This window comes from Rhinatrema bivittatum, chromosome 12 (assembly GCF_901001135.1).
Source record: "Rhinatrema bivittatum chromosome 12, aRhiBiv1.1, whole genome shotgun sequence".
Classification (NCBI taxonomy): Eukaryota; Metazoa; Chordata; class Amphibia; order Gymnophiona; family Rhinatrematidae; genus Rhinatrema; species Rhinatrema bivittatum.
The window spans coordinates 52,157,343-52,182,168 of NC_042626.1; the positions used below are offsets into that span (position 1 = coordinate 52,157,343).

At 45.0% G+C, this 24,826-nt stretch overlaps 1 protein-coding gene across 3 annotated transcripts; it reads left to right on the forward strand.

Annotated features, from left to right (window-relative positions):
• The first annotated feature begins 5,292 nt into the window (after window positions 1-5,292).
• On the forward strand, window positions 5,293-24,826 carry LOC115074415 (membrane primary amine oxidase-like). 3 transcript variants are annotated; one of them, XM_029573834.1, is made up of 4 exons: window positions 5,293-5,460; window positions 12,740-13,025; window positions 16,861-16,990; window positions 23,068-24,826. In XM_029573834.1, the coding sequence occupies exons 2-4, from the start codon at window positions 12,757-12,759 to the stop codon at window positions 23,350-23,352; spliced, it is 684 nt and encodes a 227-aa protein (XP_029429694.1). In that variant the 5' UTR covers window positions 5,293-5,460; window positions 12,740-12,756; the 3' UTR covers window positions 23,353-24,826. The 3 variants fall into 3 exon arrangements, with proteins under 3 accessions (XP_029429694.1, XP_029429693.1, XP_029429692.1); XM_029573833.1 differs by lacking the exon at window positions 5,293-5,460 and adding an exon at window positions 5,535-5,698; XM_029573832.1 differs by lacking the exon at window positions 5,293-5,460 and adding an exon at window positions 8,418-10,537.

A 24,826-nucleotide genomic window follows, 5' to 3' on the forward strand; every position in this document is an offset into this window, starting at 1 on the left:
GGGAAGTGGCTTGCCCAAGGTTACAAGGAGAATGGGTGGGATTTATCCTGTGACCTCCCTGGTTCTCAGCTTCCTGTTCTACTCACTTGGCTACTCCTTTACTGCATGGAATTACGTAGCCGGGGTATTTTGGATACGTAATTGCATGGAGTTTCTTTAGTTCTATGATCCAGTAAAAATGTTCTTAGGTTTGCTTATTCTGGGTCTTTTTCCCCAAAAGAAAGGATGCATTCTTACGATAGTGAACCTACTGGTAGCTAATAGACAAAAAGTGGCCTTTGCATTGGAAATTGTTGGATAAAAGAATTTACTCTTTCAGATAATACAAGGTCTAGGGGCACTCCATGAAGTTAGCATATAGCTCATTTAAATCAAATCGGAGAAATGTCTTTTTCACTCAATGCACAATTAAGCTTTCCAGTCTTTTGCATTGAGTGTCACATGTATGATTTTGTACCCACTGGTGAGAGATTCTTTGCCCTCGGTGCAAAGAGCTCCTGGCTCTCAGGAAACAAGTCCAATCTCTGGAGGCTAGAGTAGCAGACTTGGAGGAGCTGAGGGAGACAGAGAGGTACATTGATGAGACCTTCAGGGACATAAGTAGCCAAGTCCCAAATCCATTCTGGCAGCCCCAGTGCTGCCTTGGATCAAAAAGGTCTCCCAGTAGGAGAACATCACCCTGGTGTAGCAGGAAGTGATCCTGTAGCAAGGACCTGCTCTCCAGGTGATGTATTGTCCTCTCACACTGAGGACAATCTCCCAGGGCTACTGCCCAGGGGGGAAGGGTTAGGCCAGCCATCATAGTTGGTGATTCGATTATTAGGAATGTAGACAGCACTGGTGGACTTGAGGACCGCCTGGTAACTTGCCTGCCTGGTGCGAAGGTGGCAGACCTCACGCGTCACCTAGATAGGATTATAGACAGTGCTGGGGAAGAGCCGGCTGTCATGGTACATGTGGGCACCAATGACATAGGAAAATGTGGGAGAGAGGTTCTGGAAGCCAAATTTAGGATTTTAGGTAAGAAGCTGAAATCCAGAACCTCCAGGGTAGCATTCTCTGAAATGCTCCCTGTTCCACGTGCAGGGCCCCAGAGGCAGGCAGAGCTCCAAAGTTTCAATGTGTGGATGAGACGATGGTGCAGGGAAGAGGAACTGACAGGATGGGAGGATACAGGTGAAGTGGAGGAGCAGTGGTCTAAACTAAAAGGAGTTACATAAAGATTTTGTTGCCTTTATTATAAGGAAGATAAATGAAAGCAAGAAGAAAGGAAACCAATATGGTTCTCCAAAGAGATGGCTGAAAAAACAACGGCCAAAGGATTAGCATTCAAAGGAGGATCTCAAAAAGAGAATATTTGGCAAAGCTGAAAGATATGAAGAAAGAAATCAGGATGGCAAAAGCAGGAGCACAAGAAAAGATAAGCAAAGAGATAAAGTGAGGTGACAAGACTTTATCAGAGAAAGGAAGAAGGCCAGTGTATGTAAACCAAAGGAGTGGAGTTTCTTATCCAGAAGACACAGGAGGACTGTGAGTAGTTCTGAAGGGGGGGGGGGGGGGGGGGGCGCGGCGTTTTCAACCATTTCTGGAGGAAGGAGAGAGAGAGAGGAGGAGATTGTTTGGATCTATTATTAGGTTCCTTATCATCTCCAGGAAATTCAAGGAGAAGAGGCATCAAGTATCCTGAGTAAAGAGAAGGAAGAAGGAGGGACAGGATTGACTGGGCTTTTTCTGCCTGGGTTTTGACTAAATTGAATAATAAGAGCTATCTCCTGTCAATTGGGAGGGAGCTGACAAACTGTCCTGATTGATTGATTGACCAGAAGAGACTTTAAAATTATTCATTGGCATTTGAAGTGATCTACTAATATCAATTAGAATGGAGAGAGAGATCATCACAGATCTACTTACAGACTCACATTTCTAACACATAAAGTTTCAAGACAATTAAAGCTGTAAAGAGTTTTTTCATCAATTTCATCTTTCATCAGTAAAAGTTACACTGGAAGCATTTCGATGGACCTCTATGGACCTCCAGGGTGATTACTGTTGCTGTGATTGTCAATGCTGTTTATATTTGGCTTTAAATTGGGATTTGAGTAAATGCAATGCACAGAGGCCTAGAAGAGAATGTTTCTCCCCCCTCTCAGGGAATTATTCCTGCTCAGATTACACCATAGCTTGGGAAGACCTACCTTTAAGAGACTGCGTTTGAGATGTGGTTACTGGGGCCTTTATCCGGGACTATAAGCCTAGGGGTTACATGTTAAAGACAAATATATGTTAGAGACAAATATCGGGATGTGATGCAGGTATAGAGACCATTCTTTAACTTTGTGGGGAAAGATAGTTTAATCCACTCTTAAATTAGTTTTATGCTCTCCTGTTTTTCTGAAATTGTAACCAACTTTACTTAATAAAGGAATTTAAAATGGGAAAATGTTTTACAGAAGTTTGTCTTTAGTGTATTGGGAATTCCAGATGTTTCCTCTGCTTCTAAAGATGAATCCATCAAACTTAGAGCATCTGGGTCAGATTTAGCGGCATTTGTCTCCCATTTGGTTCAATAAATCAGCCGATGTATTTCCTGAGTTGGGGGCAAGAGTTGCTGAACGAGAGACTTGTAAGTGGACAGGAGGGAGCATAGTTCGTTTGAATTTTGGAAGGAGAACACTTGATACTGTTCCAAGAGAAATAATTGATGCATAGGCACTGGAAAAGGGTGGGCCATGGTTCGTTCAACTTTTCCTCCCCACATTCCCGCCACCATGAGAGACTGCATTCTTGCGTTGATCTCGCAAGTCATGCAGATCAGCACAAGAATGCAAAGAGCAGCACAATGTAGGCAGGGGGGGGGGGGGAATGTCAGGGTGGCTGAAGACTGGCTGGGGAGAGAGGAGGGGAAAGGGTCCAAGGTTGGAGGGAAGAAAAGGCTGTCCTAGAATGCCGGGGGGGGGGGGGGGGGAGGGCCAAGCTGGAGGCTGGTTGGGGTGAGGGGAAGAGCAAGGATGGAGGGAGGGGTCTGAAGCTGGAGGGTGGAGGCTGACTAGGGAAGGAGAGGGGTCTGGCTGAAGGCTGGCTGAAGAGGGAAGGGGGGGGGGGATACAGGGCTGGAGGCTGGCTAAGGCTGGGATAAGGCTAGTTGGTTGGGAGGAATGACTGAGGGGGTGTGTGTGTGTGTGTGTGTGTGTGAGAGAGAGAGAGAGAGAAAGAAACATGCAGGACTGGGGATGGGGATGTGAGAGGGAGCAGGACTAGAGTAGGGGTCGGAACAACTCTCCCTCTTCTCCCAGCTGCCCTCTGCCCTCCCCACTGCCTTTCTCTCTCTCTCCCCCCAGTTCTCTCTCCATCCTCAGTCCTCTGGTAGGAGGGAGCAGGGTGAGAGAGAGAGACACTAGGGTATGGGGCAAGAGGAAAGCTGCTGTGCACAAGGGAAAGAGAGGAATTCAGTTTTTCAGTTGTGCACTGCATACAGAGTCTGAGCTGCTTGGGGTTTTAAATTTGTAGTCAACTATTCTGTATTTGGTGAGAGTCTGTTTGTGTTCTGCAAATGCGATTGAGCTGAGATATTCTGCAAGTATGCAGGGATCGGTAGCAATCTTGTTCACTGTGTTGTGCCAACAGGAGGCATATTAGTGTTCTAGGGCCCAGTGTAAAAGTTGCACTGCTCCTTTGCATAGGTAGGGTTGCTGCTTTTGGAGTCCTGTGAGTTAGTGCTGCTGTAGTATGGCAGGTTTGCTACATATGTGCTGAGTGGTTATTTATGTATTTGTAGGATTTCCTATATTATTTCACAGTGTGCCTGGTAATGGAGGGAGTCTGTCTTTCTGTTACTAGGTTAGATGACCCCAGAATTTGAATATTTTTTTAGCATGGGGAAATGTCCTGCTCTGCCTCCTTTTTGGAGGTGTACAGTAGGTTTTCATGTGTCTGGTGGGGTTCCTATGGATACAGAGTATAGTTTTAAAGAACCGGAGGTACAGGATTTATATTGGGTTTGCCTTGCACATACAGTGACAAGAATGAACCTCACTCTTAAGCCAGGGTACGTGGGGATGATCTGCCAGTGCTCTGAATACTTGCATTGTGCCACTAGGCTTCTTTTTGAAGCTTGTATGGTGAAAGATTAGCAGGCAACAGATCTGGGTGACTGTTTTGCTCTCCACTAGCCATATACCGCACCTCCTGCTCAAACCAGCCTAAGCTATTATGCAACATTCTTCTGATCACCCCCCTTTTGTAGCACGTACCCATCCTTACTCACCTTCCCACTGCCCGACACATGTGAACTAGTACTTTGATGCCCCTCCGTAATACTTGTATCTGATTTAAACTCTTTTCTGTTCTGTCCTGTAATATCTTTTATATTTTGCATCGAAGCTCACATTCTACTCTACGCTTGATTCAACATAATTATCCACTAATTTATGAATTTGTACCACTCCTGGTTGCATCTGCTGGCACGTGATGATCCTCTCTCTCTCTCTCCATGCATAGTACAGAATTGTTGCTCAGTACTGACATTTCTATTAGTAACGCTGGATTTTGTTATTTTTCTCCTTTCCCACTATTTCTGGATTTCTGGCATCAAGCATTTCCTTGGTTGGTCTGGGAATGAATAATAACACTCTATGATTTATGTGAAGAACGTATGTAAGAGAGAATAGCATTAATTGAAATCCGCAGTGAGAGCTAGGGGTGGAGCTAGGTTGGTCCCACCCAACCCAAAAAGGCATTCCACTGCCCCTGGTTTAATCCTAATGGGATCTGTTTCCATTGTGCATTTACTTTCAGAAAGATTGTAGCAGGGCTGTGCTCCTGGAGGGGGCTCCCAGGAAACCCTTGATGTGAATTATTTTGTGAAAGCAAAGAATGTTCCCGAGTGAGTGTAGCAGAGCTGATGAGGATCCCCATGTCCAGATACTGGTAGCTCACACCTCCGAGCTGTGGGCTGTCAACCTTATGAGACTGCCTGGGCCATCAGTCCTGCCTCCTAACACAGTACATGTAAATGCACATTAGGGATTTGCTTTCTTTTAAAAGAGAATAAGAAATGTCAATGACATTTCATGTTTTGTTATGTTGTGAAAACGAAACAAACAAAAAGAACATTTTTTTTTTCATTTCATAGCAGTCAGCTCCACTCACCCAAACCCCTACCCTACCACTGGAATAGCTCTTAGGGGCTGGCCAACATCTACCCTACCAGGGCTGTGACAGTGGTTGAGCAAGAAGAGTGGTCGCCCTGGGAGTCAAGCCAGGGGGCTGTCATGCCGACCTTTTGAATCAGTCTGTGAGGACGTGAGCACACAAGCACAGACGGGAAGATCATCTGTTTAAACTGCATGGAGCTCTGTATCTACAGAGTAAACATCTGATTGTGCACTACATGGAGAGTAGGAGAAAGAGGAGGGGTGCTGGTGGCAGAAGGAGTGGCTGGGCACAGAGGGCGAGATGAGGGTGAGTAAGAGGCACTGGAAGGCAGCAGCAGGAACAAGCTTGAAGCTTTGTGGTGGGTGGGTAGGGGGGAAGCTTGTGTGCATTTCCATATACCTGGGAACAGGAATTTGCATAGATTGCAGAGTCTCTGGAGAAACATCAGAAAGTTCCCACATGGGCCAGAAGGAGGAGAAGGTTCTCCATCTGCCTGCACAAGCCAGAAAGAGGAAGAGACTGTGCCCAGGAAGCAGATGAGCAGGTGAGAAGGTTGGGCCTGGAGGCAGGAAGGGGGGATGGTATCAGGTTGGGGGAAGAGAGAGCACGTGCGTCTGGGGGGGGGGGGGGGGGCAGAGAAAGTTTGTCTGCACACTCCCACTCCTGCCCTCTAATTAACCTACCTCCCACATCTAAGTTCCCAATCTGAGTTGGGAGTGGGGAAGTCCTTGAGCAAGTCACTCTTATCTGTGCCCTTCTCCTCCACTCTGAACTCCTAACTCCACATTTTCCACATGTCTGGAATAGACTTCTTGAGTTGCTGCATTGTGCTCCCTCTCTGGCTATATTCAAATTCAGTTTAAAAACTCCCCTTTTTGAAGCTGCTTTCAAATCCTAATCATTTCTTTACTATAAATCCACTTCCCATAGTCTTGTTTGCTACCGGGCGGCGGAGTTTTCAAGATGGCCGCCTGCTAGCTGCACGCTTCGGGAGTCCCAGCGGTTTCTTCATTGAAAGTTTTCCTGGGATCGAATTATGCCTCCAAAACGAAAAGGCAAAGTGAGGGTTTTTCCCTCAACTCCCTCACTTCCACTGGGACAGCGTACAATCACTGAAACCGTGCGACTTTACCCAAAAGAGGAGAAGCTGATCCCCGTTGGTGAGACTGGAGAGGAAGCTGCCATTCCGTTGGGGGAACTTTCACTCAGCCCTCCGATGCTGAGAAGTCCGCAGGCAATATCGTCCCTCATACCGCCGGAAGCTGTGTTGGGTGCCTCGGGATCACAGACCACTGAGGACACCATGGAGGGAACAGCGGCGTTGCAGGAAGCAATAGCTGGAACATCAGGGAATGGAGGCGATTCAGATCGAGGTGCGGCTGGAGGTGTGCAGATAGATCAGCAGGAAGGCGGTAAGATTGTTCCTATAATGGATACAAAGGTAGAGCTAACGTCTTCAGAGCGAGAGAGCTGACCAGTAATTCTGAAGCCGTCCAAACCGCCTATAGTGACTTTGGACGCAATATGGGAGTTAATGGCCCAGCAAAACGAGGCCCTGCAGACATGTACGATGCAAATTTCACAATTATCTACAAGAATTGACAGTGTGACTCTGGACCACAATAGCAAAATGAATGAGCATGGAAATAAGATACAAGCTATTGAGAGTCAGCTCAAAGATATACAAAAAATACAGTCAAGTGTGACTCAGGACTGCACTATTCTTAATAGAAAGACTGAGCTGATGGAAAATCGATTTAGGAAACTGAATCTAAGACTGTTAAATTTCCCAAAGATCATAGGAGAGATGCCTAGAGTAACTCTCAGAAAATATATGAGCGAGATATTACATATTTCCTCTGAAGAAATACCTGCCTTAAATAAGGTGTATTTTTTGCCTTACTCTCGCTCGAGGGACAATAGAAATAATCAATTTGATATGGGGAATTTGACAGAATTTTTGGAATCCTCTAATACTGAGATTGTGGAGAGAGCTACATTGTTGATTTTCTTTATCTATGAAAATGATGTGGGGTTAATTATGAGGAAGTATTTCCAGAATATGGGGGCCCAGTTTATGAGCCAATTTGTCCAGATCTTTCCCGATCTGGCAAAGGCCACACAAGATCGTAGAAAAGCTTTCCTGTCTCTCAGACAGGAAACGAGAGCACTGGGAGCTAATTACCAACTAAGATACCCGGGCAGATGTATTATCAAATATAATGGTAATATGTATATTTTCTTGATCCCAGAACAACTAAAATTGTGGCTTAACTCCCATAAAAGGGTGGTGAATGTTTCATCACCCTTAGTAAGTCCTATAACTCAGCAATTATGAAAGGGGTAAAGATTAGCAGGCTATTGGCATTTTTCTTATTTTTTTTTCTTTTAAGGGGCTTCCTATATTTCTTATATCTGCCCCCAGATTGTGGACTAATTTGAATGTGCTTTTTGTTCTTCTAATTTGGATATTATGTGTAATAAAGCTTAAATGTTTTATTTTGTAGTGCTTTAGGGGAGTTGGTGTGCACTTTAACCCACCGTTATTCAACACTGATGAGCTGGGCACAAACACTTCATCTCCCTCCCCCTCTCCCTCCTAATTAATACCAGTCTAAGTCATGTGGGGGGGGGGGGGTGGTAGGAGAAAACATTTGCATGTGTAACCCTCCCCCTAATTCCTGCTAATTCTTGTCAATGTCAGGGTGACCCGAATGCAACAGCTTCCAGGTAAAAATCATCAAAATGTCAGGGATGGGCCCCACGTGCCTCCTGCCTTGCAGGGCTCACCTGTCAAGGGCATTGCGATTACTGAGAGATGCCTAGGTCACACTCTGGGGGTGGGGGATGGAATTGCACAGAGGAGGATGAAGGAGGGCACCTCCACCGTCTCTGATAGCAAGAGGTCTCCCGTTTCCCTTTTACTACATTCTTCAGTAACCCTGGGTAAAGTGATGCGGTTGCTCTTAGTCCAATTGAATGCATGGAAATAAATGGTAACAAACACTATTCTAAGGTGTGATGACTCTTTATTAGGCTAATGTAATACATTTCTTGTCTCGGATATAAAAGTTTCAGAAATTGTTGCAAAACTTTTCAGAAAGAGCCCTTCCTCCCTTCCTCCCCCCCCCCCCCCCCCCCCCCCCCTCCCCAGGGCACACCCAGCGGTAACAAAACAGTTTCAAGAAATCAAATGGAACTACAACCAAGAAAAACATAAATAAATAGAAGTCTGTCCAGAGGGGTAGTAGGAACCATTCAATTTTCATGGGGGACAAGTCGGAGGCAGATTAGGTTACAGAGCTTGGCAAGCACTTCTGTCCATCAGCAATGTTTATTTCCCTGGAGCTGCTGCACATTCCTTCTTGCGAACCTCGGCGAGTTCCCAGCGGAATGTTGGATGGAAGCTCCAGGAAATGACAAGCAGGCTCCAGGAGCTTACTCTGTATGGGCAAGGGGAGGCTCCTCGCCCTGGTCTGCAACTTGTCTTGACAAGTTCTTCGCAAGGAAAGTGTCGTGCTTGCTTCCAGTACTCAACAATCCTTTCTAGAAATACTCTCCAGCAATGTGGAAAGCCTCTAAGGAGCAACAATCCTTCCATTGGGTTTCGGCAAAATGCAGATGTGTCTTTGCTGTCCAATCCCCATTCTCTCCCTCCTCCCCTTTTCATTTCCTGTAGGACTGTAACCACTTATACTATAGGCTGCACAAGAACCTAAAACCTTCTTTGAAATCCACAGCAGGAGCTGGGCCATTTCAACTCTTTTCTTTGGTTTCAGTACTGCGGTTGAATTAAAGATGAATTTGAAAACAGTCCTTGTGCTTCTAGCCTTGGCATTGGCCACTATTTTAGTCCTAGTTTGTGTTCTGCTATCCGGAGCAGTCAAATCAAACCAGTGTAGATCTTCGGGACGCCATGAGCAGCAGGAAAAGCAGGGTCAGCACAATGACCAGAGCTTAGTCTTCTCTGACCTGACTCCAGACGAGTTCTCCCAGGTGGTGAACTACCTTAAGAAGGAACTTGGGGTATACTTAGTGGATGCTGATGTTGCAAACCCTTCCGACAATTGCATCTATTATATAGATGTGCAGTTTCCCAGAAAGCAAGAGGTGCTGGACTATTTGGACAATGGAAAACCCAAGCCCAAAAGGGAGGCATTGGCTGTGGTTTTCTTTGGCAACCAACCAGATCCAAACATCACAGAGTTTGTCGTCAGTCCTCTCCCTAAGCCAATGTACCACAAGGACATTACTTTGCAAAAGTACAAAAACAAACTCCCTTATTACCGTAGACCAGTGATTGGTAATGAATATGCAGAAATGTACTCTTTGATTTACAAAAAAGAATTTGCAAAAGCACCGACTTTTCTTAAAAATGTGTTTGGTTATGATGGGACTAATTTTGCTGCCCTTACAACAGTCCCCAGAGGATTCCGGTCTGGAGACCGCAGCACCTGGTTTGTCTTGTTCCAGAACGTGACTGGCAGCGGCTTCTACCTGCACCCTGTTGGTCTGGAAGTCTTGGTGAACCATGAGAGCTTAGATGTCTCCAAGTGGAACGTGAGCCAGGTATTTTACAATGGCATGTACTACACAGACATGGCGCATCTGGAAGAGCAGTACAAGGTGGGCAGAGTGGATGTGCTAAAAATGAGCAAAATCCACCCTGACGAGGACATTGCGTCAATGAACCCCAAGGCCGCCTCCTCGGCAGACATTCCCTTCCAAAATGAACCAAATGGACCACGCTACAGTGTCAAAAACAACCAAGTGCTTTTCCAGTCCTGGAGCTTTGCTTTTGGGAAAAATGTCAACACAGGATTGCGCTTGTTTGATGTTCGATTTCAGGGAGAGAGGATTCTTTATGAACTGAGTATCCAGGAAGCCATTGCAATCTATGGCTCAAATGCTCCTGGCGGGATGATAACGAGATACATTGATGGGAGTTTTGGCATTGGAAGATTTTCACACGAGCTGGTCAGGGGTGTGGACTGTCCCTACCTAGCTACCTATGTAGATACCCACCATTTCATTGAATCTGGCTCTCAAGAAACAATTAAAAACGCAATCTGCATCTTTGAACAGAACTCAGGAGTCCCTTTACGGCGTCATTATTCCAACTTGCATTCTATGTACTACGGAGGGCTTGCAAACACCGTCCTCGTCATTAGGGCCATTTCAACCCTCATAAACTATGACTATGTGTGGGATTTTATATTCTACCAAAATGGAGCAATTGAAACCAAAGTACATGCCACAGGATACATAAGTTCCTCCTTTTTGTTTGCGGATGGGCTAGATTATGGCTCCAAAGTTGGGGAACATACTTTAGGAACAATGCACACCCATTTTATCAACTACAAGGTGGACTTAGACGTTGGAGGTAGGTCCATACACCTTTCTGTCCTATCCAAGACCTTGGGCATGACCCTGTTCCTTCTGGGTCTCACAGGAAAGACAAATGTCCTCAGTCTCCAGGGTTTTCGCAGCTTTTACTATAAGCTCCTACCACACACAGGCTGAGTCTTGTCATCACCCTAAGAAGGCAGGAAATGGCTCTCTCAAGAGAGGCAACCACTACCTAATACTAGAAGTGCTCCATGTTAGTGGATAGCTTTGAACAGCAACATGTCATACCCTCCCCCCTCTTGAAATAAGTAATAAGAAGTCATTTTGCTCACCCAATCCTAAAGCTATCACAGCACGCAGACATTTTTTTTCACCCAGGAGTTTCCTCCTGCTCCTTTATAACCTCACATAAACAAGGGCTGGGATCCAGCACCATGAGCCTTCATTCACAACTACCTGGGAATTTATCCCCTATTATATGTTCCCCCAACATAGCATGGAAGGCCGTTGCTGTGATGGTCCTGGACCAGGGTGCTGTGAACGATTAGCTCCTTCTGAAGCCCTTGCAATCATGGGGCTCTAAACCAGCCACTCGGTATCGCCTTTAAGCAGCTGTGAACGCTGCTTCGACCCAGAAGATCTAACTTGGGGACTGAGAGAGAGACCTTCCCCGCAGCAGTGCACTGCATAGCACACCCTCGGAGCCACCGGGTCAGCCCAGGGCAGACAGGGAGTTCTTGTAGGATAAGTCAGAGTAGTAATGGATGGCACACCATTGAGGAGGCAAGGAGTTCCTAGAATATAGCAGCAAGCATCAAATTGCAGAGTCAGTAATAGCTTTTTGCTTATTCAAAAGTTGCTTTGACCCTACCCACTACCATTATTGTTAGGGATGGAGGGGGGAGGAGCTTGAAACTGAGATGGTACAGGCCTCTGTTTTTGGCTGCCTATTTTTTTTTTTTTTTATTTTCCCTTTATTCCCCTCCCATCAACTAGCCCAACCACCAGCGTGACAATTCTTGGCAGCTCCCTCCCAGGTAGCCCTTTGGGCTGGTTAGTAGGTGTGGCTATTGGGTAATGCCTGGAATTCTTTTCCATTCAAAGGGGGACCCTTTACTGCTGTCCCAGAGCCTGCAGGGGTGCAAAGAAAGCATTGGGTCAGGCAATGGTATCTAGGACATATCACTGCTGCTGCTACACCATCCAGAAATATATATATATTTAACAAAGACCTTTTATTCTTCCCAAGGTGTATCATACTGCAGTTTACAGCTGTGAACCTTTGGGGAAACACCTCGACAACTTTTAACTAAAGTGCTGCTTTAAGAGAGTCATTCTTGAATGCACCTGACATGCCTGAGATAAATAAAGCAAGATAACGTCAGCCTGAAGTTGCTCTGGTTCCTTTTCTTGGGGAGCTGGCAAAGGATGCTCTGCTCTGTAATACTCTGCTGGAGATTGGGACTCAGGCCTCTTCCATGTGGTGCCCCAGATCCTCCAGGCTTTATCTCCTTTCATACCTGTGGAGGGTAGGTGGTGGGAGTCTGGGATCGCTGATACCGGGGGAAGAGAAAGAAGGTCTCACTGTAGCTGGACAATTGCATCGACCTGGATAACGGACCAAATAGATTTAGGGCACTGTGAAATAGAACTGGAGCTGGTGCATGGGCCTCACAAGCCCGGGCCTAGTGACATAGCTGGTGACTTGACAGAACCAAACAAGACTTCCTATGTGTCAGGGCTATGATGGCAGAGCGGAATCATTACAGTCAGAGAATTTCTCTGTGACAAAAGCAAAACAGTTTTGCCTCTACAGATTTTTTAATGAATGCCTCCCATCCTCCCCCTTTTTCCTCTCTGGCAAAGAAAGTTTTCCTAAAATGCTTAGAGACTAACCCACTTTCTGCAGATTGCTGGGTAATTCACTGCAGCTTTCAGCACAAATCCACAGCAAAGTCTGCCAGATTACCCATAATTCCACTAGAACCTCCCTACCCTTCTTATTTATAGCAAAAACTCCAAGAAATCCGTGGAACCTGTAGATTTTCACCGCAGACATTCTTGTGAGCCTTAAATTTGCAAGTTTTGCAAGGAAATACATACAGCTCAGCTTCAGAAGGAAACTGAAATAAAAACCACCTTGTTTTAAGATTACAGCACTTTTTAAATTGTGTCATTTATTCCAGATGGCGCTTTTTATTTAATTAAGAGGAATGATATGCCTTTTGTCTTGCAGGAAAAACAAATTATTTCATGACGCAGGACATGAGCTTTAGCCCTGTGAATATTCCCTGGGAGCCGACGGTTCAGATCCAGAGACCCAAGCTCACACGACAGGTCCTCGAGACGGAAAACCAGGCCAGCTTCCGGCTCCACTCTGCCATGCCCAGATATGTCCACTTTGCGAGCAACCGGACAAACAAATGGGGCCACCAACGCTCGTACCGAATTCAGATTGTCAGCTTTGCTGGGGACTATCTACCAGAAGCAAGTTCCGTGGAGAATGCAATGAACTGGGCCAGGTAAGAGGCTTCGGTAAAGAGATCAGGGGCATGCTCCTCATGTTTATTTCAGCTGTGATGCCTTTGATTGGACCAGCATGAGGATTAAGAACATGCCATACTGGGTCAGACCAAGGGTCCATCAAGCCCAGCATCCTGTTTCCAACAGTGGCCAATCCAGGCCATAAGAACCTGGCAAGTACCCAAACACTAAGTCTATTCCATGTTACTGTTGCTAGTAATAGCAGTGGCTATTTTCTAACTCAACTTAATTAATAGCAGGTAATGGACTTCTCCTCCAAGAACTTATCCAATCCTTTTTTAAACCCAGCTATACTAACTGCACTAACCATGTCCTCTGGCAACAAATTCCAGAGTTTAATTGTGCGTTGAGTGAAGAAGAACTTTCTCCGATTAGTTTTAAATGTGCCACATGCTAACTTCATGGAGTGCCCTCTAGTCTTTCTATTATCTGAAAGACTAAATAACCGATTCACATCTACCCGTTCTAGACCTCTCATGATTTTAAACACCTCAATCATATCCCCCCTCAGCCGGCTCTTCTCCAAGCTGAAAAGTCCTAACCTCTTTAGTCTTTCCTCATAGGGGAGTTGTTCCATTCCCCTTATCATTTTGGTCGCCCTTCTCTGTACCTTCTCCATCGCAGTTATATCTTTTTTGAGATGCGGCGACCAGAATTGTACACAGTATTCAAGGTGTGGTCTCACCATGGAGCGATACAGAAGCATTTTGACATTTTCCGTTTTATTCACCATTCCCTTCCTAATAATTCCCAACATTCTGTTTGCTTTTTTGACTGCCGCAGCACACTGAACCGACGATTTCATTGTGTTATCCACTATGACGTCTAGATCTCTTTCTTGGGTGGTAGCACCTAATATGGAACCTAACATTGTGTAACTATGGCATGGGTTATTTTTCCCTATATGCATCACCTTGCACTTATCCACATTAAATTTAATCTGCCATTTCGATGCCCAATTTTCCAGTCTCACAAGGTCTTCCTGCAATTTATCACAATCTGCTTGTGATTTAACTACTCTGAACAATTTTGTATCATCTGCAAATTTGATTAACTCACTCGTATTATTTCTTTCCAGATCATTTATAAATATATTGAAAAGTAAGGGTCGCAATACAGATCCCTGAGGCACTCCACTGCCCACTCCCTTCCACTGAGAAAATTGTCCATTTAATCCTACTCTTTGTTTCCTTTTAGCCAGTTTGTAATCCACGAAAGGACATCGCCACCTACACCATGACTTTTTACTTTTCCTAGAAGCCTCTCATGAGGAACTTTATCAAACGCCTTCTGAAAATCCAAGTACACTACATCTACCGGTTCACCTTTATCTACATGTTTATTAACTCCTTCAAAAAAGTGAAGCAGATTTGTGAAGCAAGACTTGCCTTGGGTAAAACCATGCTGACTTTGTTCCATTAAACCATGTCTTTCTATATGTTCTGTGATTTTGATGTTTAGAACACTTTCCACTATTTTTCCTGGCACTGAAGTCAGGCTAACCGGTCTGTAGTTTCCCGGACCGCCCCTGGAGCCCTTTTTAAATATTGGGGTTACATTAGCTATCCTCCAGTCTTCAGGTACAATGGATGATCTTAATGATAGGTTACAAATTTTTACTAATAGGTCTGAAATTTCATTTTTTAGTTCCTTCAGAACCCTGGGGTGTATACCATCCGGTCCAGGTGATTTACTACTCTTCAGTTTATCAATCAGGCCTACCACATCTTCTAGGTTCACCGTGATTTGATTCAGTCCATCTGAATCATTACCCATGAAAACCTTCTCTGGAATGGGTATCTCCCCAACATACTCTTTAGTAAACACCGAAGCAAAGAAATCATTTAATCTTTCCGCAATGGTCTTATCTTCTCTGAAGATGAAGATGAAGGTATGCATGAGCATTTGGGATGAAAAGGAAAGTTCTTTGCCAATGTAGTCTCGAAAACTTGTGTACTCCATCGTCTTTGGATCATTCTTACATTGGTCCAATAGAGAAGGTGTCACAGCCCCATTGTTCTTTAGGCCTAATATGGCTACTGGACCTACACTACCCATTTGTGTTCAAATGAAAGAGTTTCCACACACTGTATAATGTTTTTAAAAGTTGTAAATTACAACTGTGACATCAACAATGGTGTCTGATCCACAGGTGCGATGTCAGAAAGGCTTTATAATTTGCGAGTTTTGACATCAACAATCGCTTTCAGTGAAATATAATTATTATCATGTAGTACCCATGTGCATAGCCCTGTACAAGATAATTCACATGGTTACAGTGCCGTGTTCATAATTCATTCTGGTTACATCAGCAATGGGTCTTAATTCACAGGTAAGAGGCCAAATGAGGACAGTTCTCAATGGCATTTAACATGGGTAAATAATAATTTACACAATATATTGGCTCTCACAAACCTTATGTATTCCGGGTACCCAAATTGTAAACAATATCCCAAAGTGCTGGTACACCTGGTACTTTCTTCAAATATTGAGGAATAGCTACTATCTCACAATAATTTTGTAGGACCACTGCTCATAGGGTCAAGGTATTTTTTACCAGACTCTTTTTCATGGTTTCTGGTCCAATTTACTTTATATATTTTTTTCAAAGAATTTTTAAATGATTTTTTATAACTTTATATCACGCTGGTGAAACTCCAAAAAAGTCACATTTGAAAGTCTATAAGCTGTCACTTTTCTCAATCCCGATAACAATTAATTCAGCAAAAGTACTTATCTGCATGGCCCAACACGATCGCGTTTCGGACCCCCACTCTTGAGGTCCTGCTTCAGGGGACAAAAACTTTCATATTATTCCGTGACAATCAAAACCAGTATGATGTATTCAACAGCTGCATCCATCCATTTTTATAGACACGATCCCAGCTTGGAATCCATGAAAAAGAGTCTGGTAAAAATACCTTGACCCTATGAGCAGTGGTCCTACAAAATTATTGTGAGATAGTAGCTATTCCTCAATATTTGAAGAAAGTACCAGGTGTACCAGCACTTTGGGATATTGTAAATAATAATTTACCCATATGAACTGGCTATCTGATGACTGCCATCCCTCAACATGGCTAAAATTACAGGCAGTGTTCCACAACGTGCATGCTTTTAGCTCCTTATAAATAACACATTTGGGGTGGGGGAGGTGGAGGGCAAGGGGCATGCTTTGGGGTGGGATCGGAAAATAACAAGTGTTGATTGTGTTTTCAAGTCCATGCATGTTGTTTTCCCTGCAAAATCTACCAAGACAAAATAAAACTCAGTTACAAAGTTTCCTGGCGAGTTTCAAAAAGAAAGTACACATGTGGTTGCACTTTGAAACTTGGTGCAAAATTTGTGGATAACAAAAAAAAAAAAGTACTTATGGACCTTGCCCCCAAAATGGAGAGTCTGAAAATTCTCCCTCCTCCATAATATCTTCTGATGCATAGGAGTGCATGCTTCCTAACCTAATTCCATTTCCGCTGAAGATTTAAGTTCAGTTCAGGAGGGATCCGAGTGTCCTTTGACAGTAGTTAGGATGCCAGGACTGGACAATGGAGTGAGATGGGTACGTATGGGAGCAACAGCACTGCAACAATTCATATGTGCGATGCCCAAAACTGGACTAAAATTCCCAGCCTACCCCCAGATTGGCGTCAAAAGGTCAAATGGGTGGGAGACAAGACTATCTTAAGAAGATGTCCTAAGAAGCCTGGAAATAAAGAACAGCATTGTAAACATTGGTAATTTCTTGGAAGCTACTGTAATGCAGGTGTTGGCAATATCCATGTGTAACCAACGCATTGCTTTCCATGATTTTAGGTACAAGCTGGCGGTCACTAAACATAAAGATGAGGAACCTCAGAGCAGCTCCATATTCAATCAGAATGACCCATGGATGCCAACTGTGAACTTCAACAAATTCCTTAATAATGAAGACATTAGGAATCAGGTTGGTGCTTGAGATGGGTCAGAGGGAATCATGGCTTCCAGTTTTTGCTGAAAACTACATGTGTGTGTGTGGGGCAAGCTCTTCTCCATAAGTATAGTGTACTCCCTACCATGAACATGGTGTAAGGGGTAATGCTGGTGGAGTCTCTGAGCAATAGAGATCATAATGCAATCAAGTTTGGTAGAATCATCAGAGGAAGGATAATCTATACACATAATAGGCTTAGGCGGATGTTGTCTGTCTGTTGCCGGTCGGTGGGGTATGCATGCGCATTCCAACAGCTCAGCTACCACTGAAGGTTGGAGGGGTAATGTCACAGAGTGCTGGGATTAGTTTAGGCAGGGGTGTCAAACTGGGCAGTTGAGCAGTGGCACTGGGATCTGGCAGGGGGTCAGGCTGTGCTGGAGCTGGGCTGGAGAGAAGAGAAAGGAATCCCTGGATCGAGCAGGGGCAGGAGGGCAGGTTGTGCCAAGATCAGGCTGGGGAGACAGAATGAAGTGCTGGTGTTGGGCTGTGGCCATACCTGGGAACGTTGGAGTTGTGAAGGTCACCCTGAGACTGCTGTTCATTAGATGGGGGTGGGGGAAAGGAATAATACTCATCAGCTTTCTCTTTTCCACCACCACTCCCTGCTAATCCACACTTTCTCTTTATTCCCCCCACCCTCCTACCACCATCACGTTTTCCCCCTCCAGAGATGACCCCCAGCTTTCTTCTCCTTCCTTTCTCCCTGACCCCAGCACTCTCTTTGCTCCCACCACCCCCTGACTTGTGCATCCTGACAGCTGAGTGAGTCTGAAATCCTGGAATCACAGATGTAGACTACACTTTGTGTACTGTGGCCCCTCTCCGGTTTTAACTCCTATGCAGTTTCTGCTCCAGAATGGCTCCTCTCCTCCTGTAGGCTTACTGAGGGAGTGGCTGGAGCAGTAAACAGAGAGGCTTGGAGCTTTATAGTGTTTCCCCAGAGACTGAGCAATTGATGCAAATTCCCTGAGTCTCCTTGGAAAATCCAAAGAGTTCCCAGGTTGGGGGTTCAGCGTGTGATTTGGTTGGGCTGGGGAGTGGAGAGTCAGAATGTACTGGGTCCAGGCTGGGGATGGGAGAGGAGGTGAGAAGTGAGTTGGGGTCAGGTTACAGAGGGTACTCAAGGGTACAAACAGGCTGAGCAAGGAAGTGCTGGGATAGGGCTGGAGCAGGGGGTCAGAAGTGTCCTGCTGTTGGGTTAGGGAAGGGGGATCAGAGTATTCTAGGGATGGGACAGAGAGGGAAAGGGGAGTGCTGGGGATGAGCTGAGTACAGGCTGAATAGAAAGGAGGTAAGTACCAGGGTGGTGCTGAGGACAGTGGAAAGGAGTGCAGGCATCAGACTGAGGAGGAGGAGAGTGAATGGGGAATTTCAGCAGGTTTTAGCTAGTAAGTAAAATTACTGGGTTAGCAGTGAACTTTCAAAAGGGAGATTGTGATAAACTGAGGAAATGAGTTAAAAGGAAACTAAAAGGAGCAGATGAGAGAGCTGAAAGTCTGCATGAGGCCTGTTTAATACCATCTTGGAAGCCCAGATAAAAAGTTTAAAAAAAAGTTTGAAAGAAGACCAAATGACTGCCAGCATGACTAAATGGTGCTGTGCAAGAGGTTGTTATAGCCAGAAAGGTATCTTTTAAAAGATGGAAAGTAGGACCTAATGTGGACATTAGGAAAGCGCATGAGCACTCATTTATTAGATGTGAAATAAGGCAGGCCAGGAGAAACTTGACAAAGAGACAAAAACTAATAATAAAAACGTTTTCGGATACATTTTTAAACCAAGCCTGGGAAAGAGTCAGTTGGACCAAGAGATGATCAGGATAAAATAGATACTTACATAGGAACATAGAAATGACGGCAGAAGAAGACCAAACGGCCCATCTAGTCTGCCCAGCAAGCTACGCACTTTATCCATTTTTTCCCCTTTTTTTTCTCTCCCACCTGTTACTATTGGCTTCCAGTACCCTCCAGCCCTAATTCCCCTCCACCCCACCACCGATGTAGAGAGCAGCGCCGTATCTGCATCCAAGTGAACATCCAGCTCAATTGGGGGTAGCAACCGCTGTAACAAGCAGGCCACACCCCTGCCCCATACTCTTACCCACCCCTGTTTTTATTTTTTTATTTTTTGAGATAGCAGCCCTCCATCCTTCCGCTCCGTGAAGGTGGAACACCAACTACTGGCCACTGGCATCCCGCTCCGTGAATGCCTCTGTGGCTACTGCCGCTCCGTGCAGTGTTTGAATGCCTCTGTCATCACAGAAAACCGAAATGAATTCTTTACTTTGCTCTTTTCTGTGGAGATACTGGCACTAGGACCATTCTTTGCAGTTGATGATTCAGAGGAATTAAAGAAATCCTAGATTCGACTATAGCACAGGATACAAATTTTATAAATTAATAAATTAATCACTGAATTTGAAAGAGAGGCTTTGAGCAAATCAGTAAATGAAATAGCAGCAAATCCCCAGGGCCTGACAGTTTTCACGTCAGAGTTCTGAAGGAACTCAAATATATATTTTCAGGCCTGTTACTAGTAATCTGTAACCTATCATTAAATGCCAACTTTTAAAAAGGGTTCCAAGGGTGATCCAGCATTGAGCCTGATGGGTAAAGGGGTGGAAGTTATTAAGAACAAAATTACCAGTCATGCCTTATTATATTAGATTTCTTTGGAGATGTAAATACAAATGTAGGTAAAGATGAGCTGGTTGATAAAGTGTTTCTGGATTATTTGAAAGTCCCTCATGAGAGAGTCTTTAGGAAATTAAAAAGTCATGGAATTCTGTAGGAGGCAATGTCTACTGTGACTTGGTTAACAGATAGGAAACAGAGATTAGGACTAAATGGTCAGTTTTCTCAATGAAGAAAGGCAAATAGTGGAGTGCCCCAGATATCTATACTGGGACCAGTGGTTGTTTTTTTTTTTTTAACTTATCATTAATGATTTGGATAAGAGAGGACTAAGTGAGATGATCAGATCTGCAGATGACTCAAAATTATTCAAAGTAGTTAAAACATGAGCAGACCGTGAGGAATTGCAGGAAGACCTTATGATACTGGGGAACCGGGTATCTACTTGAAATTTAATGGCGACAAATGCAAAGTGAAGAACATGGGGAAAAAAAAAAACCCAAACACAACTCATGCAAACAATGCTGGGTTTCACAGTAGGAATCAGCATGCGGGAGCCGTTGCAGACAATACATTGAACTCCTCATCTCATTGTGCGGTGGCAGTCCAAAAAGCAAATAGAATGTTAGGGATTTTTCGGAAAGGAATGGAGAATAAAACTAAGAATATCATAATGCCTCTGTATAAATCCGTCGTGCAACCACACCTCAAGCATTGTGTGCACTTCTGATCGCCCCATCTCAAAAAGACAAAGCAGAACCAGAAAAAGTGCAGAGGAGGGTAACAAAAACGACAAAGGGGATGGAAAGGCTAAGAAGGTTAGGGCTCTTCAGCTTGGAGAAGAGACGCTTGAGAGGGGATAATACAGGCTTCAGATATTTATGTTTGGTTTGGTATGGAACAAGTTAATAAGGAACAGTTATTTACCCTTTCAAATAGGACTAGGAGATATGCCATGAAACTAACAGGAGGCAGATTTAAAACAAGTTTAAGAAAGTATTTGTTTTAGTCAATGCACAATTACATAGTAACATACAGGCTGATTCAGTAAAAACGCGGGAGAGTGGACGAACGCCCACTCTCCTGGCGCGCGCACCGGCCACTCGCCGGTGTGCGCGATACAGTATTCAAATGAGGTGGTGCAGTAGAATTGGGCAAAAGGAGGCACTAGAGACACTAGCGCGTCCATAGCGCCTCCTTTTAGCCCGGAGCGGTGGCTGTCAGCAGGTTTGATAGCCGACGCTCAATTTTGCTGGCGTCGGTTCTCGAGCCCGCTGACAGTCATGGGCTCGGAAACTGGACCCCGGCAAAATTGAGCGTCCGGTTTTCGGCCCGACAGCCGCGGGCCGAATTCCAATTTTTTTTTTTTAAACTTTTTTTTACTCTTCGGGACCTCCGACTTAATATCGCCATGAAGAAAAGCAGTTTTTACTGCTTTTCTGTGCACTTTCCCGGTGCCGGAAGAAATTAGCGCCTACCTTTGGGTCGGCGCTAATTTCTGAAAGTAAAATGTGCGGCTTGGCTGCACATTTTACTTTCTGTATCCCGCGCGCATACCTAATAGGGCCATCAACATGCATTTGCATGTTGAGGGCGCTATTAAGTGCCGCGGGTTGGACGCGCGTTTTCCTCCCCTTACTGAACAAGGGGTAAGGGAAAACGCGCGTCTAAGAGCAGGCTAACAGTGTGCTCTGTCGGAGCTCACTATACTGTATCGGCCTGATAGTAAATGATGGCAAATAAAGACAAATGACCCATCTAGTCCGCCCAGCAAGTTGCTCATGCTGGTAACTGACGCTCCATGCAGGTTACCTCCATGTTTCTGTTAAGGGTAGTAACTGCCGCTCCGTGCGGGTTACCTCCATATTTCTGTTAAGGGTAGTAACTGCCGCTCCGTGCGGGTTACCTCCATGTTTCTGTTAAGGGTAGTAACTGCCGCTCCGTGCGGGTTACCTCCATGTTTCTGTTAAGGGTAGTAACTGCCGCTCCGTGCGGGTTACCTCCATGTTTCTGTTAAGGGTAGGAACTTCGCTCCGTGCGGGTTACCTCCATGTTTCTGTTAAGGGTAGTAACTGCCACTCCGTGCGGGTTACCTCCATGTTTCTGTTAAGGGTAGGAACTTCGCTCCGTGCGGGTTACCTCCATGTTTCTGTTAAGGGTAGGAACTTCGCTCTGTGCGGGTTACCTCCATGTTTCTGCTAAAAGTAGTAACTGCTGCTCCATGAAGGTTACCCTCAAGCCTTCTAGTAAAGTTAGTGACTGCTGCTCCATGCAGGTTACCCCAATGCCTTATGTTAAGAGAATTTGTTTCCAGAGGATATGGTCAAGGCTAGTAGTATAGCTAGGTTTAAAAGTTTTGGAAAAGTTCCTGGAGCATAGATGCATTAGCCAGGTGAACTTAGGGAGATCCATTTCTTGTTATTCATCACCAGGAATAAGAGGAATCAAACCCTATTAGTGTCTGCCAGGTTTATCCAAGTGACTTGCACTGGCTGCTGTCTGAGACAGAATGCTGGGCCCGATGGACCCTTGGTCTGATCCAGCATGGCTCTTCTTATGTTTATGTCCAGTCTGAGGCAAAACTCAGAAATCGATCTTGACAGATTTTGCCAGCTTAGTCTGTCCCCGATTTGGGATGAGGATTTTGTCTTGAAAAGCAGGGCATTCACTGCAGGGGACAAACAATGTTTTGTTGGCGTATCAAAGTCAGGCTTCCCAAGGTTTAATAACAGGGGGAGGGGGGATATTTTGTTAACAAATAAATACAATCTTGTATCAAGCTGGGCCAGAACCATTTATTCTGTGTGCTCTCTCCTCATTCATTTATGGCTCATAAAACCAGAATCTTTGTGGGTTGTGGTACCCTTTATTGAAACAATGTATGAATAATTAAGATGATATACATGAGCTTTTGGCAGTGATGGCATTAGGAGCAGCAAACCGAGCAATTTCCCGGGTGCCAAAATTTTTTAACAAAATTTATTTTGGGGTGAAATTTCTACAGGGAACTGGCTCTCTGTGTCCTTTAACATTCAACTATTTACCTAATTCTCCCACAGAATAATTAAAGATACAAGATATGATTTGAATTGCAATTTCACAAGTAGGGCAAAGTGAAATTGAAAATGTTCGAAGTGCTTATAGGTGATCAAGACTAAGCCTCTGTCCTTGCCCAGGATCCCAACAACCCAACCTTGGAGGACCCCATTTTTCAGGCAGGCAAAGGTGGATTAAGTGTCCTCTCTGAGGGACACTTGGTGAGTCTCCACTGAAAACCTGGGACATTGTTCCTTTTTGCTCTGCACATAATCCAGTTCTATGATGAACTGGATCCCAATTACTGTACCTAGTTGAGTATGGATAAGAAAATAAAATTAAATGTAAGGATGCTATGGATTTTATTGCCTTTCTTCCCAGGATTTGGTGGCCTGGATAACCATTGGCTTCCTCCATATTCCACACGCTGAAGACATTCCCAACACGGTGACAGCAGGAAATGCGGTTGGCTTCTACTTGAGACCCTACAACTACTTCAACGAGGACCCTTCCATTTACTCTTCTGACGGCGTCTACTTCAGAAGCGATCAGGACTATACAACTTGTTCAGTCAACCAAGTGGCATGCTTGTCAAAAATGTCATCTTGCTCCCCAAATCTCCCTCTGTTCACTTACGATGGGTTTCAAAATGTTGTAAATCTGTAGGCCTTACAAAGCCCAGGGTTCAGGAAGACACTAATTCAATCCACTATCATGACTGTTGTGCAAGCTAAGTAAGATACCTGCTAGCAATTTTTCAAGTTTCCCTAAAGAGGCAAAGGGCTTGTGACATGCACTTCTTATATTCATGACACGTATTTACATAATGCTGTTTGATTTGTATATGGTATTTGCTGATCTACATACTCGTTGGGTAGTAAAAGAACCATGCAGGAGAGTTGCAAATGGGACTGCTCGCTTTCCAAGCAATGCGGAACCACTGTCTTTGCCGGAGCTTCTAGCTTTTCGCATGGTTTAGCTTGATATTCATACTGCTTACAAAATGCTGTGCTGGAAAAGCAGAAGACTGTGTGTGCTATACCACACTGAGGGGCTCATTGGCTAAAGGGGGTCACGTGTTACGATTCCTCCAAAACAAATCCAGCCCAATGCAAGCAAAATAGTAATGAACCGTTTCACATGCAAATCAGCCCATCACTAGCCCAAAGTGCTAATGCAAATCGTATTAGCCAGGCAATTTGCACTAATCCAACTGGTAATGCAGACATTTAACTACACCTCTAGAGATGCAATTAGGGTTTGCCTACCAAGGTAGCCCCAGCACCTCCAACTGCAATAAGAAGTACAGCCCCTGCCAGCCCACCCAGTACAAACTAGAAGGCCGCTGTGGCCAGTAGTGTCAATATGGGATGGCCATGGCCACCACTGAGAAATTTACTCCTGAAGACACTTAGCCATGTGGGCCAGAAGATGGAACAGGGTCAGCCCTGTCTACGATTGTGGCAGAAATCGCAGACAAAAAGAAAAAACCATCTCAGTACGGGGGCCCCTGAACCTGAGCACGCTTACAGGCCCCATGGCAGAGGGTGACCAATGCTGGTCCTCAGGAGCCACAAACAGATCTGGTTTCCAAGCAATTCGCTATGAATCTACATGGGTAGACTTGCATGCACTGCTGCCATTGTATGCAAAACTATCCCCTGCATATTGATTGTGGACATCCTGAAAACCAGGCCTCTTTGTGACTCTTGAGGTCCGGAGTTCACCACCCCTGCTTTATGGAAACCTCACCCCCACCTGCTGCCTGTGTTTCCTGTTACCAGGGAAACCCGCGCAAAGGACGGGGCCACTGCCGCGCTGTGAGTCGCGTGGACTAAGAGGCCCAGAAGAGGAGACCTAGACACAGCGGCTGACGGAGCCCATGCCGCCGGCCACAGAAGAGGAGAATGAGGTGCAGAGACTGACTGAGCTCATCCTGCCGGCCGCGGGAGACCAAGGCGAGTGGGCCACCGTGGCCAAAGACAATTTAATCCTGACAGCACCATGCAGGTATTTTCAGACTCGTGGGACGGCCTCGTGCATCGTGAAAGTAGCACAGCTCACTTGCAAGTTCTGCAAATGTTTGCAGTATCTGGCTGGCTTAGGATGTTTCTGGCCCTAGTAGGGAGATGGGGAGGAA

Bases quoted from the DNA above. Each gene is read 5' to 3' on its own strand.
- LOC115074415 (XM_029573832.1), top strand. From the start codon at position 8,953: ATGAATTTGAAAACAGTCCTTGTGCTTCTAGCCTTGGCATTGGCCACT. The intron at 10,538-12,739 runs GTAGGTCCATAC...TTTGTCTTGCAG, and splicing joins GGTGGACTTAGACGTTGGAG to GAAAAACAAATTATTTCATG. The intron at 16,991-23,067 runs GTTGGTGCTTGA...CTTTCTTCCCAG, and splicing joins ATGAAGACATTAGGAATCAG to GATTTGGTGGCCTGGATAAC.